The following is a 22,219-nucleotide window of genomic DNA, read 5'->3' as shown; positions in this document are numbered from 1 at the left end:
CTGGCTGGTGTGCATCTGTCTTCAGTGGTGGTGGGGGGCACACCCTCATCCCTCTTCCTCACCCAGGCTCAGCGGGGCATTAAGTAGGCTGGTTGGCGTGCTAGCCTGACTGCCTCTGGCTGTCTGGCTCAATGCCCTGGTCCCAGCCCTGCCCTGCCTTTAGTGCCTGGAGGGAGTCCAGAGCCTGCCCCCCGCTTCCCAGGGTTTAGGGTACATCTGGGAAGCTGGCCTTTCTCCATACAGGGGTCAGGGGACAATGCTTTAGAAAGAATGCTAAGGGATAACTCAAACTTTCCCACCAAGGCATCCCCAGGCCTGCTGAAAGTAATACTTTTTTGTAGTCTCCTATTTTATCTTAAAACTTCATGTAAATTTTGGGTTTCACTCTATATTTACATTTACTTTTAACATTAAAGTATGGCTTTAAAGTAAATAAATAAATGAGGCTTTAAAATAATCTGCATCAAAAGTAGACACCATCTTTGAGGACAAGAGACCTTCCAGAAAGACACACCTGATTTGTCCCAGCCCCACATCTGCTTGTGCCCCTGGACATAAGTCTTAGAGGTTACAAGGAATCCTAGAATGAATGGACGGACAGCTAAGATTGGTGGAGGATCTGTCCGTTCTACACTGGTATCTCATTTCACCCGCACTATAGCCCAAGAAATCAATATTGTCATCCTGTTTCACAGACTGAGGAAACAAGCCCAGAAAGGTTAAGGCACAAGCCCAAGGGCACACAGTGGTAGGTGGTGGCGCTGAGCTTGGAACCCCAGCAGTCTGACTGCAGAGTCCAAGCCACAGGTCTTCCCTGGGCAACTGGGTGGAAATGAAGTCCCAGGCTTCTTCCCAGTTCTCAGCTGCCCTCTCAGGGCTGAGAGTGACCTCAGAAGCCTTACCCATCCTCCCCCACCTCCCCAGAAAATCTCCTGGAGGACCTCCACAGGTTAGCGCTGGAAGACAGCATTCAGATAAGCCATTTTCTCTCCCTTTGTCTTAGGTTTTCTTGAGAAGTCAATAAAAGACTGACCTACCCATTTTCAGATGAGAAAACACGTTGAGAGGGGTCCGGATACCTGGCTGCTCTGAGCCCAGACTCCTGACTTACAACACTGCCTTTTCCGCAAATACAAGACCAGAGTTGGACAGCACCCAGGCACGGGGTCGGCGGCTCCCAGAGGGCCTGCCCGGGTCTCACCGCGCTCTCTGCCCCGCACCCTTCCTTCCTGTCCGAATAGTCCGGCGGGGGCTGACCGACGCGATGAACCGGCCGGGGGGCAAGGGGGAGCGGAGGGGCAGGGCGTGCGCGCCAGGCGCGGTGTGCCCGGCAGGCGGCGCTGCGTGGCTGCGGCCGGCACAGCCTGGGACGGGGTGCGAGGGGGCGGCGAGCCAGGAAGGTAACCCCAACCCTAGCCGCCCGTCCGCCCTTCCCGGGCCTCGGCCTCCAGAACCCCTACCCTGGGCCTGCCCTGTCCGTCCTCTGAACTCGCCCTGCCTTTCCGGACCCCCACCCTTTCAAACGTTACCTTCCGCCCCACCGACCCTCGCAAGGAAGGAGGGGGGGTCTCGACGCTTGCCCCTGGCCAGCTGAGCCTTGGGACCCGGTGGGAGACGGAGGCAGAAATTTTGGCCTCCCAGAAGGGCGTCTCCCCGTGGGGAGTTTGGGGAGGGGGCTGGGCAGGGGCGGAAGCGAGCTAGAGCCGTGTTTGTCGCGGCGCTGCCGAGTGGAACAGATGGCTGGGGAGGAGGAGGGGTGCGGGGGCTGGAAGATGAGGAACGAGGAATTTCGACGCCCCGAGTCTCCCAGGAGAAGCCCCCCTCCCCATCTCTTCCCAGAAAGAGGGGCGGGCAAGTGCCTGCCTTTCCGCGGAGAGCCCTGGCCTCTGGCCGGCGGCACAGCCCTGCGCCCCAGGGCGCGCCCCTCGCCCTGCAGGCCCCCCGCCGCGGGGTAGGCTGGCGGGGTCACGGCCGCGGGGAGTGGCCCGGGTCGCAAGAGTTAATGGCCCGCGGTCCCAGGGGCGAGGAGGAGGCGGCGGGAAGCGGGCTCCCGGGCTGGGAGCGAGTTCTGGGATCGCAAATAGCTAAGGAAAAACGTGTTAATTGGAACTTTATGCAGATGGGCTGGGGCCGGGGGCCGGGGGGCAGCGGGAGGGAGAAGGTCAACCGGGTTGGACCCGAGCTGAGGCGAGGGGTGGAGGGCTGCGGCCGGGACAGGGACGCAAGGGTGTCCACACATCCCTGCCTTGAACCCCCGGGGAGCGCCCCGGGGATAAGAAGCTTCCCCTTTGACCCTCCGCCCCGGAAACGGGGCATGGGGGTCTTCCAGGGTCTCCACATCCCGGGTCCAGCAGTTCAGCGTCTCAGATCGCCACGAAGGGAGGGCGGGGCGTACCCCGCGAGCGTCGCTTCCGTTCTGAGGGCTTACCAGTCTCCCCTTGGCTGCGGGCCCCCACCTCCCCCGTCTGGCTTGGCGTCCTCTCACTTTGCCTCCCCCGTCCTTCCTTCCCCATCGCTGGCATCACCCTCCCCACGCAGGAGCCTTGTCTGTGGCTGCCACCAAGTGTAACTTCTCTCCCTTTGCATTCTCCGGTCTGCCCCCCCCCCCAGACCACCCCACAAACTTAAGAGTGCTTCATAACCCATCCCCACTTGTTAAAATGCAGATTCCAGGGCCCGCTTAGCAATCTGATTCAGCAGATCCCAGCCGAGGGAGGGGAGAGAAAGGGAGATAAAGGAGGAATGAGTCCGCCCCAGCTCTTCTCTCTCTGAGCAGCGGCTCCCCTTCCTTTCACTGCTGCCCACTGGGCTCCCCTCTATTTTGGCTTCACCATCTATCTTCCTCTCTCACCCCCACCCCCCAGCCTTGCCTACTCTCTTAGCTCCCTGCCCCCTCCTCATCTGAGTTTCCTAGGAAGGCCAAAGGCTCTTGAGGTGGGCAGTTTGGGCCTCAGAGGGGATGGCAGAGCCAACCAAAGTCCCCACCTTCAAAGAAAGAGCTAGAGACACCTCTGGGGTTGGAAGAAAACCAGAGGAGGGAGGCAGAACTTGAGGAAATATAATAACCACAAACATGCAGGTCACCTTTCCACAGGCAATTGTACTTATTCCCCACAACAACTCCTTCTAGGGAGCCACTATTGCCCCCAGCTTACAAAAGAAAAAAAAAAGAAAAAAAAAGAAAAAGAAAACAAACTCTCAAAAACTGATGTTCAGAGAGGTTAAGTAACTTATCCAAGGTCACACAGCTAATAAATGGAAGAATAATTAGGTCATTCCCCCATCTACTGCCCACAAACCATTTATCCAAAGGCCACTGGATAGCTCTCCCAAGCCTGTCCTCCCTGCCACCCCGCCACCAGGGGCAATGGGGATGGGAAGGGCATGATGTACAGAGATGAAAGGAGATGCTCAGGTTTCGGAACATCTGACAGGTCTGGCTGGAAGCATTAAAAATTCATATAGAAACCTGATACCAGCTGGACCTTGGGCCTGCCACCTGGACTATCCCTGGCCTTGTGGCTTCTCAGAGTCTGATGGGCACATTTCCCTTCTGCTGTGTTCTGGGAGCCCCAAGTCTTTGTATTTCATAGCAGAGGAGTTCTCTCATGGATTAGGGATTTAAAGTTGGGAGCCAGCAGCTCAGAAAGCAGGGCCGAGAACCCTGCCCCCAATCTGGGTGTAAGAACCTTAGAGGCTTAAGGGCTTATAAACCTTGTCATCTGGCGTCCTTGTATTCCTCTCTGCAGGCGGTTAGATGCTCACTCTCAGTTCAGCAGGACTGCAGCCTGGCTGTGCTTCCCAAGGCGGCCAGTTGGGGGCAGCCATCTGCTTTGGGGGAGCCAGAGCCTGAGCCTCTATCTGAAGCTTGGAAGGGCAGTGAAAGAACCCCCATGTATGGTCAGAAAGGGGCAGTCTTGGCCTTGGAGAAGATCTCTGGAGTCTGTGATCTGAGGAAAGGAGAAGAGGTTTCCTAGTTTGGGGGAGATTGAGGAATTTTAGGGAGCATTTGAAATAGGTTTGTGGGTTTCAAATGCATGATAACTGAGACAAACATTCTAACTGGCATGAAGGTTTGAGATGAAGCCATGAGAGAAAAGGCTAGAAAAGCAGTTGGTACCGGATTCTGAAGGATTTTGGATGCTTTGCTAAGGAATTTTGATCTTTAACCTGTAGGCAATAGGGAGCCTTTATAGGTTCCTGAGCAACATAATGCAAATTTTGATCAGTTAAATCTGGTCACCATGGACAGGCTGGGTGGGAGGGAGAGATTGAATGTAGGAAAACCAGTGAGAGGTTATTGCTATTTTCTTTTATATTCTAGGCATGAGGTAATGAGTAGCTGGAGCGGGGAGGTGGTGGGGGAATGGGAAGGAAGGGATGGATTGGGGCCAGGCGGGGGACTGGGTAACTGAATAGATATAGGAGATTAGAGAAAGAGAGGCGTTTAACTACAACTAGGCTGGGTGTCTGGCAGACAAAAAGAATGCAGAATGGGGGTACACTCACAGGATGTGGGAGGTGAATGAATTTTGTTTCTTTCAGGGGGTGGGGAAGTCTCGGACAAGTCCCTTTCCTTCTCTGGTCTAAGTTTCCCCATCGGAACATTGGTGGGGGTCGGACTGGATGGCCTTGAATGTCCCTCATACTCCAGGATGTGTGGCTCAAGGCTGCAAATCTGGGTCGTTTGGAGAGCCTGGGGGTCTGTGCATGCCAGATCTCTGGGGGTGGTCTCTATGCCGGGTCCTGGTTGAGCAGGTGTGCAGTGATGCCACTATTTGGGGTGATCTGCCTGTTTGTGGGACCCGTGGGTGGTTGGCGTGCCTGCACGTGCTGCGTAGCTCTGCTTTGGGCAAGTGCGTGTGAGGGAGAGCTCGAGAGTGTGGGTGTGCATGTGATGGGCGTCCGTGGGTCTGTCTGGGCTGGCGGTGGTAGAGGTGGGGGTTGGTGGAGAGTGGCATTGCTTTAGGCTTCTTCCTGAGGCTCACACACTCCTCCTGCTTTCACTGTTCTGAAATAGCATCTGGACCGAAGGCCCATGAATATTTCACAACGATAATTCTGTGACCTGGACAGCCTGCCTCTGATTTACCAGCATCCCTCCTCCCCCTGCCCAGGCCTGGCAGCCCCTCCCCCATCACAGCTCTTGCTGGCTGGCCCCCCAGTCTGACTCATTAGCCTCCTCAGAGCCAGCCTGACACAAGCCCCTGTAAGACCCCAGACTGGGAGCTCCCCGGTTCCTGACCAGCTGTTCTTACTGTCCCCCCGCCCAGCCCACTCCCTTATCAGGAGTTCCCCTGCCTCAGGACTTAGTCATTAACTCTTCCCATTTCTTCTTCCTCTCCTCACCATCCTCTAACTACCCCGTCAGAGTCACAGAATCTCAGCTTGCCTCCTCAAGCACCAGCACCCAGGCCCCGTTTGTCTTTCTATTCCCACCTCCCAAGCTAGATTCTTAACCCTCAGTTCAAACTACCAAACTTCTCTCCAGTTGCTTCTGTCTGAGACTCACCTCTAACCCTCACCCCAAGTCCTTCTTTGCCTGGGCTCTTCCCTATTCGCAGCCTCTCCTCCATACTTCAGAAAGATGAAGTTTCTGATCACACCCCAAGCCAGGAAAGCACCCCAGCTTGGGATTCCGTCCCTCTGATCACTCTTGGTCTCTCTTCTAGCCTGCTTGGAGCTAACTTCTGCTACTCTGACCTGGTCCATCTCTCATGGCATCTACCTCACAGGAGCCAAGGGAGAGAGACTGCATGTCTACAGGGTTGCTGTGCACTGCTGTGCAGGCTGTACACTGTACAAGGGAACTCGGCCAAGGGGGCAAGTGTGAGCTGAGATCCAGCCTGAGCCTCTGCTCGCTGAGGTGTTTGCTCTGACATTCTCACATTTACCCAAAACCATGTTTGGGCTGGCTGTGACCATGGATGTCCAAGTGACTCCTCCTTGCAAGGGAAGGTGGGAACTGCTCTTCTTTCCCAGGAACAGGACCTGGGAGGGAGCCAATAGCCAGGATTCGGGCCTTTCCCAGGCTTAGTTCCCCAGGGGCTGGAAAACTCAGGGTTGGCTATAGCTGTTTCACCAGGACAAATGAGATGAGGTGCCATCAGCACCCACCTTGGCTGTCACCCCACCTGCGAGGCAGGGTCCCACCACTCTTCCTCTGGCTTTAGTTCTTGTCATGGGGGAGAGCACACACCAGCTCCAACCAGCAGGAAGCTCTTTGAGGCCATGGAATGGCCCACCCTTCCCTAACCCTCCTGCCCCTGAAATCCTTACAGTTCTAAGACCTCTTCCCACTTTTGAGGTCCTGAGCCAACAAATCTTACAGGAGATAAAATAATAGAATTTTTTAATAAATTTTTTTCCCAAACAACTTCTTTTGATCTTCACCACACAGGGGCCACAGTGGAGAGGAAAGTTCTCTCCAGGCACCCTAAAAAGTGTCCAGGGTAGACTTAGGAGAAAAGTATTCCTCCAGTGTCAGGAGGTCGAGGGGCTAGGATAAGCAGCGACCCAGGGTCAGCCTGGCCCTGACTGAGGCATCCCTCCAAAGGGTCCTGGGTGGGGCTCCCCTGGGGGAGCTTCCGAAGGCTCTGCTGGTGGAAGATGCTCTGCAGGCGAAAGCCCCTCTAGCGTCCACTGTGGGCCCTGGGAGAGGGGTCAGCGGCTGCCTGGGGTGCCCCACCCCAGCCTCGGGATGGGGAAGACTTAATGGCCAGAGTTGGGGAGAACAGGGCTGAGCCGCCATACACGCCCCCTTGGGGCTGCCAAAAGTCAGGACAGCCCAGGAGGTAGGGAGAGGCGGCCTGGTCTCAGAGGAGGAGGGGAGCAGGGGTGGAGTGGGCAGGAAGGCAGCAAGTCGGCAGGGGGAGGGGAGTGGGGACTGGGGCCAGAGCCGCAGCTCTGGTGAGAGAGGTGTGTTGGGGGGGAGTGGACACCGGCCTCTTCAGCCTCAGCACCGCAGTCAGAGGTGGTGGGGCGCCAGGAGCAAGAGGCAAAGCAAGGGGCTGTGGAGCCCGGCGGCGAGCGCGGGGCCGCGGGAGTCCGCGGGCGCCTGGCAGGCCGCGCCGGGGCACGTCTGCTCCCCACGCTGGTCCTCGCCCCCGTAGCTCCCCCAGTAGTCGTCCTCGGTGGGCGCGTCCCCGCCCTGGCGCCCCCGCGAGTCTTCGGCGGGCAGGTCTCGGTAGAGGGTGGAGGGGTCGGCGGGGGGCGCCCCGGCCTCGGCCACCCCGTACAGGTGGTTGGAGGAGCTGTTGCCGCGGGCGCGGCTGCCGGGCCGCGTGGGCGCCGCCGGCGGGCACGCCTGGAAGTCGGCCTCGCGGAGCGCGCGCAGGTCTCGGCCCTGGCGCTCCGGGGGGGTGGCGCAGGTCACGTCGGAGCTGGACACTCGCGCGCGCTGGAACCAGGCCCAGAGCGGCCGCGCGCGGCAGTCGCACGCCCAGGGGTTGGCGTTGAGCCGCAGAAACTCCAGCGCGGGCAGGTCGGCCAGCGCCTCGCCGGGCAGCGAGGCCAGGCTGTTGTTGAACAGGTAGAGGATGGTGAGGCGGCTGAGGCCGCGGAAGGCCGCGCGGTGCACGCCCTGCAGCCGGTTCCCGTGCAGCAGCAGCCGGTCCAGGCTGCCCAGGCCGCGGAACACGTGCTCCGTGAGCAGCCGCAGGCGGTTCCCGTGGAGGAAGAGGTGGCTCAGGTTGGCCAGGTCCACGAACAGGTCATCCTGGGGGGTGGGGGAAGGAGGGAGAGAAGAAGAGAGTAGTTCTGAGGCAGGGTGAGGACTCCTCTCCTGGGCATGGGTGAGGGGAAGGAAGGGGGGCGTCATGGCAGAATAGAAAGGGTTTGACCTTTTGATCATAGAGTCCTGGATTCTAATCCAGCCCTCGATAACCTATTTGCTGTGGAAAGATCAGTATAGTTGAGGTCAGTGGTTCTTAGTGTATTGGAATCCCTGAGCATGGCCCCAGAGTTTCTGATTCAGCAGGTCTGGGGTGGAGCCCGAGAATCTGCATGTCTGTACCTGTTCCCAGGTGCTGCTGGAGGACCACACCTTCAGAAGCGGAACCTCCGGTTTGGTTAAGTATGCAGATTGGGGAGCCAGCCTTTCTGATTTTAAATCCTGGATCTTTCATTAACTGACTGTATCACCTTGGCAAGTCACTCAGGATCTGTGACTCCATTTCCTCATCCGTAAATTGTGGAGATTAAACGAGGCGACCTGTTTTAAGGTGCTTAGAACGAGGTTTCCATGTGGGGATTCTATGAGTTAGCCATTAACTTAGCCAAGCCAGTAAACTCTGTGCCTGTTTCCTCGTCTACAAAACGGAGACCAGCATACCTACTTCACGGGTTTGTTCTGATGATTCAAGAAGACAGTTCACATAAAGACCATCTGAGCGAAGTGCTGGGCATGTGCCTGGCAAACAGGGATTTGGTCCAGTGATGGAGCCCACAGGCTCAGGAGTTAGAGCCCTGGTTCAAAATCCAGCTTGTCTTTTCCCTAGCTGCATTATTTTGGGCAAGTTATTTAACCTCACTGAGCCTCAGTTTCCTCTGTATATATAATGGAGAAAACCCCGTCAGCAGGCTAAATGAGGGGTAAATGACATAATGCTGTTAAGGGTACAGTACCTGGCAGGTGCATAGTCACCCATCAATAAATGGTGGTTATTATGACAATAGGGGCTCATTTAGAATTAGGTCCCATCTTTTTCCCTCTGAAAGAGGAGCTCCCTGGGCAACAAAAGTTCTGCTACTCCATGGCTGAGTATTGAGGGGACCAGGCATCAGCTCCACCCCCGAGAGACAGCAGGGGAGGAGGAAGCAGAGTTGCTGCTGCCTGACACTTTGTATTACTATCCCTTACCTGCCTGGGCGGGGTTGGGGTGTGTGTGGAGGGGGAGAATCACTGAATCAGGCCATGTTAGTGCTGAAAGGACCTTGGAACTACGGGTTTGGAGCTAACAGGGGTGAGTATGACCCACAGTGGCAGTGGGGACCCCTGGACTCTGCATTTTAACCAGTTCACTAGGGAATTATGATCAGCTGACTTAGGAGCTAGTGCTCTGGCACTCACCAGCCCAGCCTGCTTTTCCCAAAGGAGAGCACTGAGGCCCAGAGAGATGAAGGGCTTGCCAGAGAGGGGTCTAGAACCCCAGACCACTGACCTCACTTCCTTGAGGTCCTCCCCTCTTGTTCCCACAGTGAGGGCATCACTGTGGTCAGTAGGCCCCAGGAGGTCTGGCTCTCAGGGACATGAGCATCCTCTGTGCTCAGGTCAGCTCACGCGAGGGTCCTGTTTCCTAACCGTGGCTCTCCCTCCCTTCTCTGCCTAGGGAGATGACCCCCTCCCTGTGCCACCCAGGAGCCTGGTCAGAGGCCTCAGTTGGGAGGAGGGCGTTGACTCCCAACCCACACCCACAGCCCCCACCTTCCTGTGCTCCTGCCTGTTCTCGCCCCCTCCCATCTGGCTTCCGCCCTCTCCGCTACAGGAACTGAGCCTGCCAAGAGCCCTCCTCTTGGCCACATTGAGATCCGAACCGTCCCCCTCAACCTTCTCGGCTGCCTCTGACACCAGCGTTCTCCACCCCCTGCTGCCACCACCCCAAATCCCCACTCAGGTCTCCAGCTGGCTCCCTGGACCCCCACCCCCCATGGCCTGGTGCCCTTGTTCTCTTCCCAGCCCACCTGGGGAGTGGGCTCTGAATCCCTTCTGCTCAAACAGCTAATTAGAGTTCCTTTTTTTCATGGAGTGCCAGCAAGAGTAGGGCACACCCAGAGATGTATGGTCAGAGGATCAATATGGGAGGTGGGAGAGGGAGCAGGGGTAATTGGCACTTTGGGGACTTCAGGAGGTCAGGAAGGAAAGATGGAAGGTTCAGAGACTCCGGGGAATTCAGGTGCCTTTGACCCAAAGCTCCAACTTTTGGGCTACAGAATTTCTTGGTTCTAGCCCCCTCTCCTTCCTTTTGTTTCTCTGTAAAAGTACTGCCCCTCCCCTCTCTGAGCCTCAGCCTTGAGGTCCATTTCCCCCTCCCCCTATCCAAGCTGTTGCCAAATCCCATTGCCACTTCCTTGACTATAGCTCTCAAATCCGGTCCTTCCTCTCTCCATGGTTAAAACTGTTCTCTGTGCATTAATAAGCTCTTGACTTTCACAGCCCTAGTCCTCCCCCACCACCCTCCCGATTGCCCCCTCCCTCTGGGCGGCTGAGAGCAGCTGCTAAAGTCATCCTCTTCCATTTCAAAAACCACATTTCCCTCGCCTCCCCCCTGGCCAGTTCACAGCTCTCTGCATCCATTTGGAATCTTAACACGGCATCCCTGCCCCCCTTTTCTGACAGCATCCTGTTCTTAACCTTGCCTTCCTCCAACTGCCTAGCTCCAGGCTTTGGCAATAATCAAATCAGCTGCTGGGCTGTGTGACCTTGGACAGCTCTAAGCACGTCTCTGGGCCTCGGTTTTTTCATCTGTGAGACAAGGGACATGGGATCTTTGAGATCCCATCCTCATCTGATATTTATGAATCGGCGAGTCCTGGGATGTACCTCATTCATTCAACAAAGCTGTATTGAGTGTCTGCCCCGTGCCAGGCACCCCCGCTCAGTGCTCACCAGTTGGTGATGGGTATCGCCGTCATCATCCACGTCAGCACGGGCAAGCAGGTAACTTACTGAGCGCTTACTGTGTGCCAAGCTCTATGCTCCCTAGATCCTACATAGTAACTTAATCATCACAACCCTGTAAGGTGGATACTATTATTATCTCCCTTTCAGAGATTAGGATAAGGAGGCTCAGAGAAGTGAGGTGACTTGCTTGGGGTCCAGCAGCTAATATGTAGTGAAATGTGGCTGTGAACTCTAAAGACAGGGCTCTGAACAGCTGCACTCTGAAGTCAGGCAGACCTGGGCCAATTCTAGGCTGTGTCTCTTATTAGCTCGGTGACCTTGGACTCGTGCCTTAACATGGCTGAGCCTGAGCGTCCTCACTGTTACATGTTAACCGATACGTACCATGCATTGGATACTTACTCTGTGCCAGACATCGGGCTGAGCCTTTTCAAGTAGTATCTCCTTTAATCCTCACAACTCCGCCTAGCCCCAACCCCAGGTACAGATTATTATCTCCATTTCACAGATGGGTCCACTGAGGCTCACAGTGCTTAAGTAACTTGCCCAAAGCCCTAGAGCAAATTGGAGGTGGAGCTGGGACTCAAACTCAGATCTGATCTGCTTGAGTGCAGAGACTGCCTCTAAGCCATACAGACCACTGCAGTGATTAAAAGAGAAAATGGGTGTCTTTATCATCTGGCTACACTTGAGTAGGAAATATGCTCCAGGAGAGTAGGGACACTGTTTCTGTTCACCCCGAATCCCTGGCACCTAGAACACTGCCTGGCATGTAATAGTAAATACGAGCTGATGAATGAACTCACCTGGCACACTGCCTGCATACAGTAGACAGTCCATGAGAACCTTCACCCCACCCCACTTCCATATCCTGAAAAGCTATGGTCCCCTTTTGGAGCTTCCTCCAAAGCTCCCCTTGCAGGGCAGGACTGGTGTCCTCTTGGGTCACACCCGCATCCTGTGGATCTCACTTCAGCCCACGTGTTTCCTCACCTGCCTGTGGCATCTCCCAGCCTAGTTCCACCAGGCAGTTCACAGGCAGAGGCTGTCTCTTTCCTCCTCCTCTAGAAAGGGCCAGGTGTGAAGATGCTTTCTTCCCATGATGCCCAGTACCATTCATGCTGGGCTGTGCTGGACAAACACTTCCCATTTCAGAAGACGTGAAGACCCCAATGTCCACCTGAGGTCTCCTCTACCCAGGCCTTTGCTGACCCCAGGCTCTGATTGCTGTTTTTGGCCCAAGTATTGATGGAGGATTGGGTCATAATAACATAATTTATTCAGCACTGAACTATGTGCTTTATATAAACTAACTCATTTATTATTTACACACATTCCTCATGGAAGGTATTCTTTTTATTATTCCCAGTCTACAGAGGAGGAAACTGAGGTTCAGAGAGGGGTCGCAACTTGCCTAAAGTTACAGAAGTCAGAAAATAGCATAGCTGGGGTTCAAACTCAGGTCCTCTGACTCCAGATTCCTCCTGAACAACTAATATATATTGGTAAGGAGGTCAGGATCCTAGCAGTGGTAGTTTAGTACCAATAGTCATAGTAGTATTAATAATAATTGTAGTGCATGCCCATATCTTGAGGGTGTGGCCTTGTGCTACATGCCTTACGTGTTAATCCCTACAGAACTTCTTAGATAAGCATTATTATTAAGTACGGTCATAACTGCCATTTTATAGATGAGGAAATGGAAGTTTTCTGGTTTTTTTTTTTTCAGAGACAGGGTCTTGCTCTGTTGCCCAGGCTGGTGTGTAGTGGTGCAATCATAGGGAAATGGAGATTGAGAAAGGTTAAGGAATTTGTCCAAAGTCATAGAAGAGCCAGGATTGGAACTTAGGTCTGGTTGACTCCAAAGCATGTGCTATCGAAAAATGAGCCCACTGAGCTGTGCTTCGGTGGACCGCCCGCCTGAAATGCAGTCAGAGCAAGCAGGCTTAAGCACCAGCTCTTCCTGGCTGTCTGGCCTCAGGAACTTCCATTCCACGTGCTTACTAGCCCTAACGTCCTACTGCCAGGCTTTTGTGAGTCCCAACATGACAGTGAGAAGACACAAGCCCCTAGTCACACAGACAGTGGCTTAAGTAAGAGATTTAAGTTTAGAGACCATTGTATCCCTGCAAAGTCTTTGGGGGCCCCCAGCCTCAGCTTCCCCATTGTTAACAAGGAGGTGAGAATAACCTCCTAACAAGGCTATAGAAATGAGATGAGGTGGCTGAGTGCATTTCAAAACCATGAGGTGCTAGGCAAATGTAGGAAGAAAAAAAAGGAGGGTGTGTTCTGGGACCCACCCATGACCTCTGTATAATCCTTAAAGTGGACCCAGACCTCCAGGATGGGGTCCAAGTTGGGCCCCTCCACCAAGCCCAGTGTTAAATAAGGCTCATTTCTTTTTTTAAAGTAGTACTTTAACAAGCATTTATATAGTACTTAGCGTATGCCAAGCACTATTCTAAGTGCTTTACAAATTATTCATGCATTTAATGCTTACAGAATCCCTAGGAGATGGTGTTCTTGCTACCCCTATCTTCAGATGGGCAAACTGAGGCCTGAGGAGGTTAAAAATTGCCACACACTTGTAAATGGCAGAGTTGATAGCTGTAAAGTTCTTAGCACAGTGCCCGACACTGCCCATTAAGTGATAGTGGCTGCTATTATTACAATTACTATTAATGCAATAATAATATTAACATAGGACATATTTTTCCAACATACAACACATTTTACTTCTTTCCCTCTCCATTAGAATGCTGTCTCCGTGAAGGCAGAGTTTGGTCTGTTTTGTTCACTACAGTATGCTTAGCATCTAGCACAAGGTGGATGCTCAATAAATGTTTGTCACTTGTTATTGCTATTGTTATTATCATTAGTGTCATCCACACTGACCTGATTTCCCACCAGCAGACTGGTAACCAGTTAGGCACCAGCACTGGATGGGGAGCAGGAAGCAGCTTCCAGGTTTAAGTGGGGAGAGGGGAGAATTTGGATATCCTTGCCCCCGCCAGCCAGAGGCTGTGTAGCCAGGGGAAGATTTTCTCCCAGCATGGTTTGCAGGGTGTGTTATTGCTTCCTGGGGAAAGGGAATAGGAGGAATTGACTGTCAAATAGTCAGCATAACAACAACAATAAACAATAATTAGATCAATAATAATAACAATAAATAACAATTACTGTTATTCCTTCCATTTTTAGAGCATCCATTTCCTCCTGCATAACAGAAATTTACCATTCTTTTCCCCCTTCTTCCCTTGTACTAAGATGACAGGTTTGGGGAATGGGAATCTAGAAAGGGTGTGGGTTTCCCTTGCCCCATTACCCAGTGAGTTGGAGAGAAGCAGAACCTTCTATGGGCACCAGGGGTGTGGGCAGACGTGGGGGTGGATGAGAAAAGCAGCCACAGAGGCCTTTGGGCACGAGAGCCCAGGGAAGGCAGAGTCCCCCAAAGGCAAACTCGGGAAAGGAGAGATCACGGAAAGAGCCACACACCCAGACGGACATGGGGGTGTGCGCGGAGTGGGTGTGTGAAGGGAGACAGACAGAAGAGGCAGAAGACAGATGGGGGAGGCAAGTCAGTGAGAGAGGCAGAGAGGGACACAAAGGGATAGGCAGACAGGCAGAGGCAGACAGAGGAAGGCTGGGGAGGTCACGAGACAGAGCGAGAGAGAGGCAGAGAGGGGCAGACAGACAGACAGCGGAAGACAGGCAAAAGAGACAAAGTAAAGAAAAGCCCCTGGAGAAAGTGAGAGGGACAGAAACTTAGGAAGGAGACAGAGAAATAGAGAGACGGAGATGGTGCGGCAGGAAGGATGGCCTGGGAGAGAGGAGGGACGCACACGGGACAGGGGCAGAGAGGCCTGGCAGATGGGCGGGGGCAGGCTCACCTGCAGGTGGAGCAGGCTGTTCTCCTGGAGGTAGAGGTACTGCAGGCTGACCAGGCCCCGGAAGATGTTGCCCGGCAGGCTGCTCAGCTGGCAGCGGTACAGATGCAGGGACTGCAGCCGCTCCAGGCCCTGGAAGGTGTCGGGCTCCAGGGAGCGCAGGTGCCGGTTGTCACCGAGGTCCAGCTCCTCCAGAGCTTGCAGGTGGCGGAAGGTGCCCGGGTAGATGGTGGAGAGGTTGTTGGAGAAGAGCCACAGGGTGAGCAGGTTGGGCCCGAAGGTGCCCGGCCGCAGCGTGCGGATGAGGTTGTTCTGCAGGAAGAGTCGCTGCGTGCTGGGCGGCAGGGACAGCGGCACGGAGGAGAAGTTGTTGGCCTGGCAGCTCACGGTGGGCGGGGACGAGTAGCAGGTACAGAGCATGGGGCAGCTGGCAGCTGCTGGGGGCAGCGCCAGGAGCATGAGCAGGAGGCAGGCCGAGGCAGGAGCTGTGGGGAGGGGAAGCGAACCCTCATGGGGGGGCTGTCAGGGCAGAATGCCAGCCAGGGGCCTGCCCACTGGCCCGCTAAGCCCCGGAGCCCTGGCGCTCGTGTGTCCGGGGGTTCTGGGTGCAACCTCGCAGTCCCAAGTGGCCTGGCCACTTCCACTCCCTGAGGATCCCAGTATATTAAAAAATAACACCAAGAGGACATCGTAAAACGCGCTGTGATACATTTCAAGTCGTTTGATGAATGATCGTCTTTTCATGCCTGTTTTCACTATGGTACGTTTGACCTTGTTTGGAGATTAATGTCAAAAGACTAACGTCAGGGTTTCTCTGCCTGGTGCTGACAGTTGGGCCGATAGCTCCTTGCTGTGGGGGCAGCCCTATCTAGGGCGTTTAGCAGCATCTCTGTCTCCTGCCTACTAGCTGCCAGCAGCACCCTGCCCCCGGCTGTGACAACCAAAATGTCTCCAGACATTGCCAAATGAACCCTGGGGAGCAAAATCACCCCACTGGAGAATGACTGGAACTAACTTGAGACCCTTTGTGAATTTAAGGCCCATGGGAAATGGCCTACTGTCCACCCAGGGGTCTGGCCTTGCCAAACCCGCCGGTGACCAATGCCCTCCCTCTCTCACCTTCCTGCAGTTTTCACCTTTGCAGAGCCGGAGCCTCTCCATGCTGGGAGGGGCCGTAGGCAACAGGGCTCAGTGGGTCTCTAAGTGGGGCCACCAGACACAGGCAACAGAATCAGCTAGTCCTGGAAAGAATGCAGCTTCCTTGGCCCCAGAATCAACATTCCAGGGGGACAGCCTGGGAATCTGCATTTTACATCCCAGGCTCTCCTCATTCAAAGTCATATGAAAAATAGTTTTTCAAAGTAACTTTTGAAGGTTGGACATGGCCCATCCTTATGAATCAGATGGAGAAGCAGGCCCAGGGGGCCCAAGGGCCTGGGGGGCCAGACAGTCGAGTGTCGGCGCCCGTACTCCTGTGCTGTAGCAAGGGGTGCAGGGCCCCTCATCATCCCTGTCCCCCTGGCTTCCTGCCCTCACTGTAGCTGATCAAGTTCTGGGCTGGAACTAGTTTGAACTCTACACTTCATCATGATTTCCAGGTGAGCCCTGGGATTCTCTTCCGGCAGCTTTGCCTGGGGAGAAGGGGAGCCTGTACCCCCAAAGCCAGGCAGTCATTCCCTGGGCACACAGCACTGAACACCTTCTGTTTTAAGCAACATACGAGGCCTTTGAAGGCAGAGGAGAGGAAGACCTGGTTCTTGGACTGGGAGATCCTGGGGTCCCCTGTGGTTCAGAGATGTCGGTAGAGACTGAGGGGCCAGCGATTTTGAGTGCAAGATCCCCAAGGCATGCTTAGGTGGTCAGTTTGTGTGTGGTGTCTCATGCTCTGGAAGTTGCTGTGTGTGTGAACGTGCGTATGTGTGTGTGATTTGGGGTAACGGTGTGAGCCAGGTGCTCACCAAAATGAAGTACACACATGGCACCGACAGGCCATGGGGTTGGCGTCACAGGCTCTCCCATGTGCTGCCTCCAGAGAGGGGAACACACAGGTGCAGGGTGGGGGACCCCATGGCCCGCCCCAGCGCCAGCCCGGGGCCCCACCGTGAGTGTCCCTGGCCCCTCCCGACGCTGCGCCAGTGCGGTGCGTGCAAGCGTGTGCTGGCCGTCCTCCGCGTGTGTGTGAGTGCCGGGCCCCGTGCGTGTGTAGGCTGGGTGTGATGTAATACTCGGTGACACAGCGGCTGCTGTTCCATTCGTTCACACCACCTCCGCGTTTCTCGGCCCTTCTCACCCCTCCCCCGTGCAGCGTTTCACGATTACTTTCTCCTGAGTTTTTCAGAGCCACGTGGGGTGGAGGAGCATGTCTCTCACCCCTCATCTGAACCAGGCAGAGGTGGGGTGTGGGAGCACAGTGGGGGACCCTGGGTGGGTTTCATGAGGGCTCAGGTTTGGAGCTTAGAACTTAGAGCTGGAAACGTCCTCCAGGTTCATCTTATTCAAGCATCTGTTCTATCTACTGAGGTGACAACTGGGGCTCAGAGAGGGCAAGCAACTTGCCCACGATTACACAGCAAAGTGGTGGCAGGGCAAGGACCACAAAAGAATCTCCTGATGTCCAGCCAGGGCACTTCCCTTCCTGTCAGAATCACCCTCTGAGCCCCACCTCCCCAAGGACTTGACACCAAAAGAAGCCAAATCCTCCTCTGATCCCTTAATCCCACCCCTTATCCACAAGCTCACAGGAGTGTGAGCTCTGATGGCCGCCAGCCCTCTGGAGGATTACGGAGCTCTTCCTCCAGCCTCCAGGACTGGCTGCTACCCCAGGAGAGACAGAGGGAAGGAGGTGCAATCCCGGAGAGCCTCAGAGTCAGCGGCCACTCCACACCCCCGAGCTCGGCGGGGGCTGGCAAAGGCCCTACTCACCCTTCTTGCCCACCTGCCCACATCAGAACACTCCTCCCTCTTTCCTCACACCCCTCCCTCGTGTCCCCATCTCTCCCCACCCCCCCAGCCATGGCACACCCACCCTAGCCCAGGATGGTACTCCCAGCAGGCCCCATCGTGAGGAGGGACCCTGAGCTGGGGGCCCCTGTGTGACAGCTGCTGCGTAACAGTGACTCTGTTGCCATTTCTGGCCCTCGCCACCACCGCCGTGCAAAGCAGCTGTAACCCAAGGAGCCTCATCCATAATTCAGGCTGCAGCTCTCACTGGAGGCCAGGAGGAGGAGGGGAAAGTGAGGGGCTCTGGGTTTCTCTGCCCCCAGGCCCACTGGGGCTGGCGTGAGCAGTGAGCACTCCAGGGCAGAGGCCACAGGCCTGGCACTGCACCTTTCTCTCCCTCCCCTGCCTTCTTCCTTGCCCTGGTGAGCATGTGCCCTTTTCCTTCTCATGCCCTTTTCCTTCTTGCAAGTCCCCTCCCCACCCCCTGCTTCTCACCCTTTTTGCCACCCCTTCCCCCAGGCCTGTCTCTCCTTTCCCTCCCCAGGACCACAGCTCTACTCCTGGTCCTTGTTTTGTGAATCGCTGGTAGAGACAGGGGCAAGATGCACAGAGTGGCAGAGCTGGAATGGGGGGTACGGTGGCCACCTGGGAGCATTTCACCTCATTTCACAGGTAGCACCACTGAGGGCTGAGCCAGCAGCCCAGGCCTCCTGACTCTGGTCTTGAGTCTGCCTGCAGTGTCTTTCTGGGAAGCCTTCATTTCATCCCTCCATGGTTATGAGCAGAGGAGAGCCTTTTGTAGCAGCTTCCCCCACCCTCTCTTCTCAGCCCTCCTCTGAAGTCAGCAGGAGACGGCTAGAGTTGCAGGGGAGTGTAGAGAAGGGTATGGAGGAAGCCATCTGTTACTAAGCACCTACTGAGTGCCAGGCACTGCATTTGTACACGTTAACTTCTTTAACCGTAGAATACAACAAAGCATACCCCTGGGAAATCAATACTACGGCTCCCAATTTTTCAGGTGAAGGAAGGGAGGCCCAGAGACATGAAATAAGTTGCCTCAGGACATGCAGCTAGTTCACGGTGGAACCCAGATTGGAAAGGAGGGGTGTTAAGCCCATGTCGGAAGGGACTCTCTGACCTTTCTTTGGGAGGCCTGCACATCATGCATGGAACAACCCCTGAGTGTGAAAGATGCTGCCCTTGAGGTACAGGGAGGACAGAAATTGCACCCACGTGCCTATGGCAGGGCTAACCACAGTGCTGGGTCTGTTTGGTTGTTCAGGGTCAAGGCAAGGAAGGGACTTGGGCTCTCCCTGCAACTTTCATCTCCTGCCTTCAAGCTGTGGTTGCTCCGGAGTAGTGGCTGGATTTGGGAGTCAAGAGGAGATGACCAATGTCCAAAAGATATGGCCAGAACTGACAGGTGAGGAAGCAGACAGAGGCCAGAACAGGGTATTGATCTGGGAGGCTGACCTGCCCAGAGCCAAAAAGTCTGTATTCACCAGGGGCCATTGTCAAGGACTCTTGGAGTGCCAAGGCTCAGACACAAAGTTCTCACCTCAGGAGCCTTAGGCCAGAGGCCCCTGTGGAAGAGGGGGCTTAAGCACGAGGCAACTGGACCCAGGGAAAATGGCAGGAACCAGGGTCCCAACCCACAGGGCAGAGTTGCTGGTGCAAAGTGTTCCCATGAAAGGGTGCTCCCTGGAAAAGGAGCCGAGGCCTCTGGCTCTGGAAGGATGGGCACAGGGTCCCAGATGAGCAGCAACAGCTCCACACCCAACAGGCTGCTTCAGGGAAGGGCTGGGGCCTGTGGGCAGATGCTGAGGGGGCAGGGGCTGAGGAGGTGGGACCTGAGGAGTGGGATGGAGGTGGTGGTGATGCCAGTGACGCAGGGGCCTGGGGAGGCACTGACGCGGGTGACGGGGTTTAGAGCTGCTGCAAACAGCTTCTCACTCTGCCAGAATGTAACACCCCAAAATAAGCAGCCACCATGGTGGTGGTGGTGGCGGCGGCAGGATCCGAGGGGCTGGAGATATAAATGGCAGCACGGAGCCAGCCAGGTTGCCCACCCTCGGAGGCTGCCACCCCACTCAAAAGTCCTTAGTCTCCCTCACAGCCACTCCCAAGGTCCTGAGCTCAGAGCTCCGCATCTGGCCCACCAGCCACTCCCGGAGAGAAGGGATGTGACAGGCAGGCTCCTTGGGAATGGAGGGCTTCCCACGTGGAGTGGTTACCAGAAGCCTCTTTGTCTCATCCCTGGGCAGCACCCCAGGCCCTCTCTCCCAGCCTTTCTCTTCCTCCTCCCCTCCCCTCCTCTGCAGCCCCTTCCCCATCCTGGTCCACCCCAGCCCCTCCCACCAGTGGTTCCCCTTCCTCAACCTTAGTGCTCATCCTTGGCCCTCCTCCCCTGTCCCTGACACCCCACCTCCATCGCCATCCTTCTCTGGTTTCTGATCTTCCCATTCCCCTTTTCCATTCCAGTGCCCAGGGTCCCAGTCCTCCCTTCTCTGGGTGCCAGTCCCTGGGCTTCTCTCCACCCCTCCCTTGCTCTGGACACCTCTCCCCTTCCTTGGTCTTCACCTGGGTCCCACTTCCCTCCTCACTCTTCTTCCACCTAACCTTTATTCCTCCTCCTCCTAGTCCTCCTCCTTCTCCTCCCCCTCCTCCTCCCATCTCCCCCCTCCTCCCTGCTGCCCTAACCACTTTCTCCATCTTTTACTTCCCCTCCTATCCCCCTCCCTCCGACCCCTTCCCCACCCCACCCCCAATCTCTGGCCCACACCCTTGCCTGTCACTCAGTCCGTGGAACTATCCTCTTTCTAGCGCCCTCCATCTGTCTTACCGACAAAGGCCATTTGGATTTCCCTCTGCGCCCCCTCCCCTCCCCAACAGCCCCCTACCCACATCTCCTGTCCTCCCAGGTGGCTGGAAAGTGCTGAGGCACTGGGCACGAGGAGTTGCTGAGTCGGCGCTTCCCCAGCCGGCCCGAGTCCTCGGCGTCCCCTGGAGCAGGTGGAGCCGGGGCAGCGGAACCTGAGCCTCCCTCCCCGTTCCCAGCCGGGTCCGCCCGCCCCTGCGTCCCCCCTCGGTCACGAGCTCCCCGCACACCCCGGCAGGCTCCAAGCCAGGTGCCCTCTTCCTGAGAGCAGCCCTGGGGGCTGGGGCGCGGCCCCAGCGCTGAGCTTTTCCCCCCTCTCCAGGCTACCCCACCCCCTCAACTGCCCCACCCTCAAGCCCTGGGAGAAGGGGTGCCCTGCTCCCCTCCCCAGGATGCCCTCCGCTCTCCCGCCGCCCGGGGTCCTTACCTTGCAGCAGGCGCCTGAGCCCGGGCAGCATCTTGTCTCGACGCTCGGGGGAGGGGGCGGCGGGGGGAGGGCGCTCCCACTCGCTCCCTGAGCCCGCCGGACGCACGGCGGGGACCCCGCGGGGCTCCGGGAGGGCCCGGGAGTCCCCGAGCTTCGTGGCCGGGCCGCGGCGCTCTACCCTGCGCCCCCCGGGCTGCGGACTTCGGGAGGAGCCATGGGCCCCGACGGGACGGGGCGGGGCGCGACGGGGCGGGGAGGGCTGGGGCTGGCTGTCAACACCCAGTGCCCGCGCCACCCAGCAGCGCGGTCCACGCGAGAGTCCGGCAGTCCGGCAGTCCGTGCGCCCCGGCTGCTCGCCGAGGGAGTGCGGGGACAGCGAGGAAGCTCTTTCTAACCACCCCCACCCCTTCCCGCACCCGCTGGCTCCTCCCTCGCTTGCTGGCTTGCCGACTTAACCATTTCCTGGCCACTAGGAGGCGGGAGCGGCTCTCTAGCCCCCTCCATCCCCGCCTCCTCCCCTCCTTGGGGGACCCGGAGGACGCAGTTCGATCGCCTTAGCGGCGCCACTCTTCTAAAGAAATCCCCTCGTGAGGGAGTGCGGTAGTGTAAGGGAACCCTGTGGACTTTTCCTGTTCCCTCCTCCCAACTTTCTTGGAGAAGATGAGCTTCTGGGTCACTGCCCCCACCACTCCAAGCCGCGTCCCCCCTGCGCCAACGTCCAGGCCTCCAGCGTTTCTCTCCCTTGGGGGAGCTCCAAGATTCCATTTTCTCTTCCATGTCTAGACCCCAATCCGGGTGTGTACGACTATAAGAATAGTATATGTGCAAGAGTTTGTGTGCAAGATCAAGTATATATGAGCGTGCACGCGCGCGCAAGGATGCCTGTGCAGGTGTGACTCTGGGTGCTTGCACGCAACCTTTTACTCGGGTCCAGGGAAGCGGGGGGCACGTGAGTGTGCGCACTGGCGAGCAGCTGAGCTCCCGCCAGCGTGCGTGTCCGCGCTGGTGGGAAAAGTGAGGCTGTGCAAGGTTTTGCCCTCGCGATCTTGGAAGTGCGTGGCGAGGTATATGTCCGGGTGTGTGTATGCCCCTTAATGCATTTTTGAGTGGGTGCAAGTTTGAGCGCGTGCGCGAGTGTGTGCGTTTTTATGTTTATGTGTATGTGTGATGTGTCCGGAGTGGATATCTCATCCTCCGCGGGGGGTGGGGGGGGTGGGGGTGGGGGTGCAGGAGAGGACCTAAAGGTGAGGAGGAGATTGTTGGCTTCACGCGAACTTCCTGTAACCCCTTTTGACGAGGGATGGATTCTGGTCTCGCTGGGGCCCCTCGAGGCCCTCGTGGCCTGGTTCCTAAGCGCCTTCCCACAAAGGCGATGATGCAGTTTTACCCTGGTCTCGACTCGGCCCGAGAGGGAGGGAGCCGGCGTGAGATAGGCGCTGGGCCCTCGGGGCTGCCGCTTCGAGGAC

The 22,219-nt window shown here is 56.4% G+C and overlaps 1 protein-coding gene across 1 annotated transcript; it reads right to left on the bottom strand.

Moving 5' to 3' along the window:
• Window positions 1–6,335: 6,335 nt before the first annotated feature.
• On the bottom strand, window positions 6,336–21,118 carry RTN4RL2 (reticulon 4 receptor like 2). The gene is made up of 3 exons (XM_069470018.1): window positions 20,754–21,118; window positions 14,512–14,993; window positions 6,336–7,717 (listed from the first exon to the last, which is right to left on the bottom strand). Exons 1-3 carry the CDS (start codon window positions 20,782–20,784, stop codon window positions 6,968–6,970), a joined length of 1,263 nt encoding a protein of 420 aa, XP_069326119.1. The 5' UTR covers window positions 20,785–21,118; the 3' UTR covers window positions 6,336–6,967.
• Window positions 21,119–22,219: the final 1,101 nt, after the last annotated feature.

Source organism: Eulemur rufifrons, chromosome 6 (assembly GCF_041146395.1).
Source record: "Eulemur rufifrons isolate Redbay chromosome 6, OSU_ERuf_1, whole genome shotgun sequence".
Classification (NCBI taxonomy): Eukaryota; Metazoa; Chordata; class Mammalia; order Primates; family Lemuridae; genus Eulemur; species Eulemur rufifrons.
This window is presented reverse-complemented; position numbering and strand designations above follow the sequence as displayed.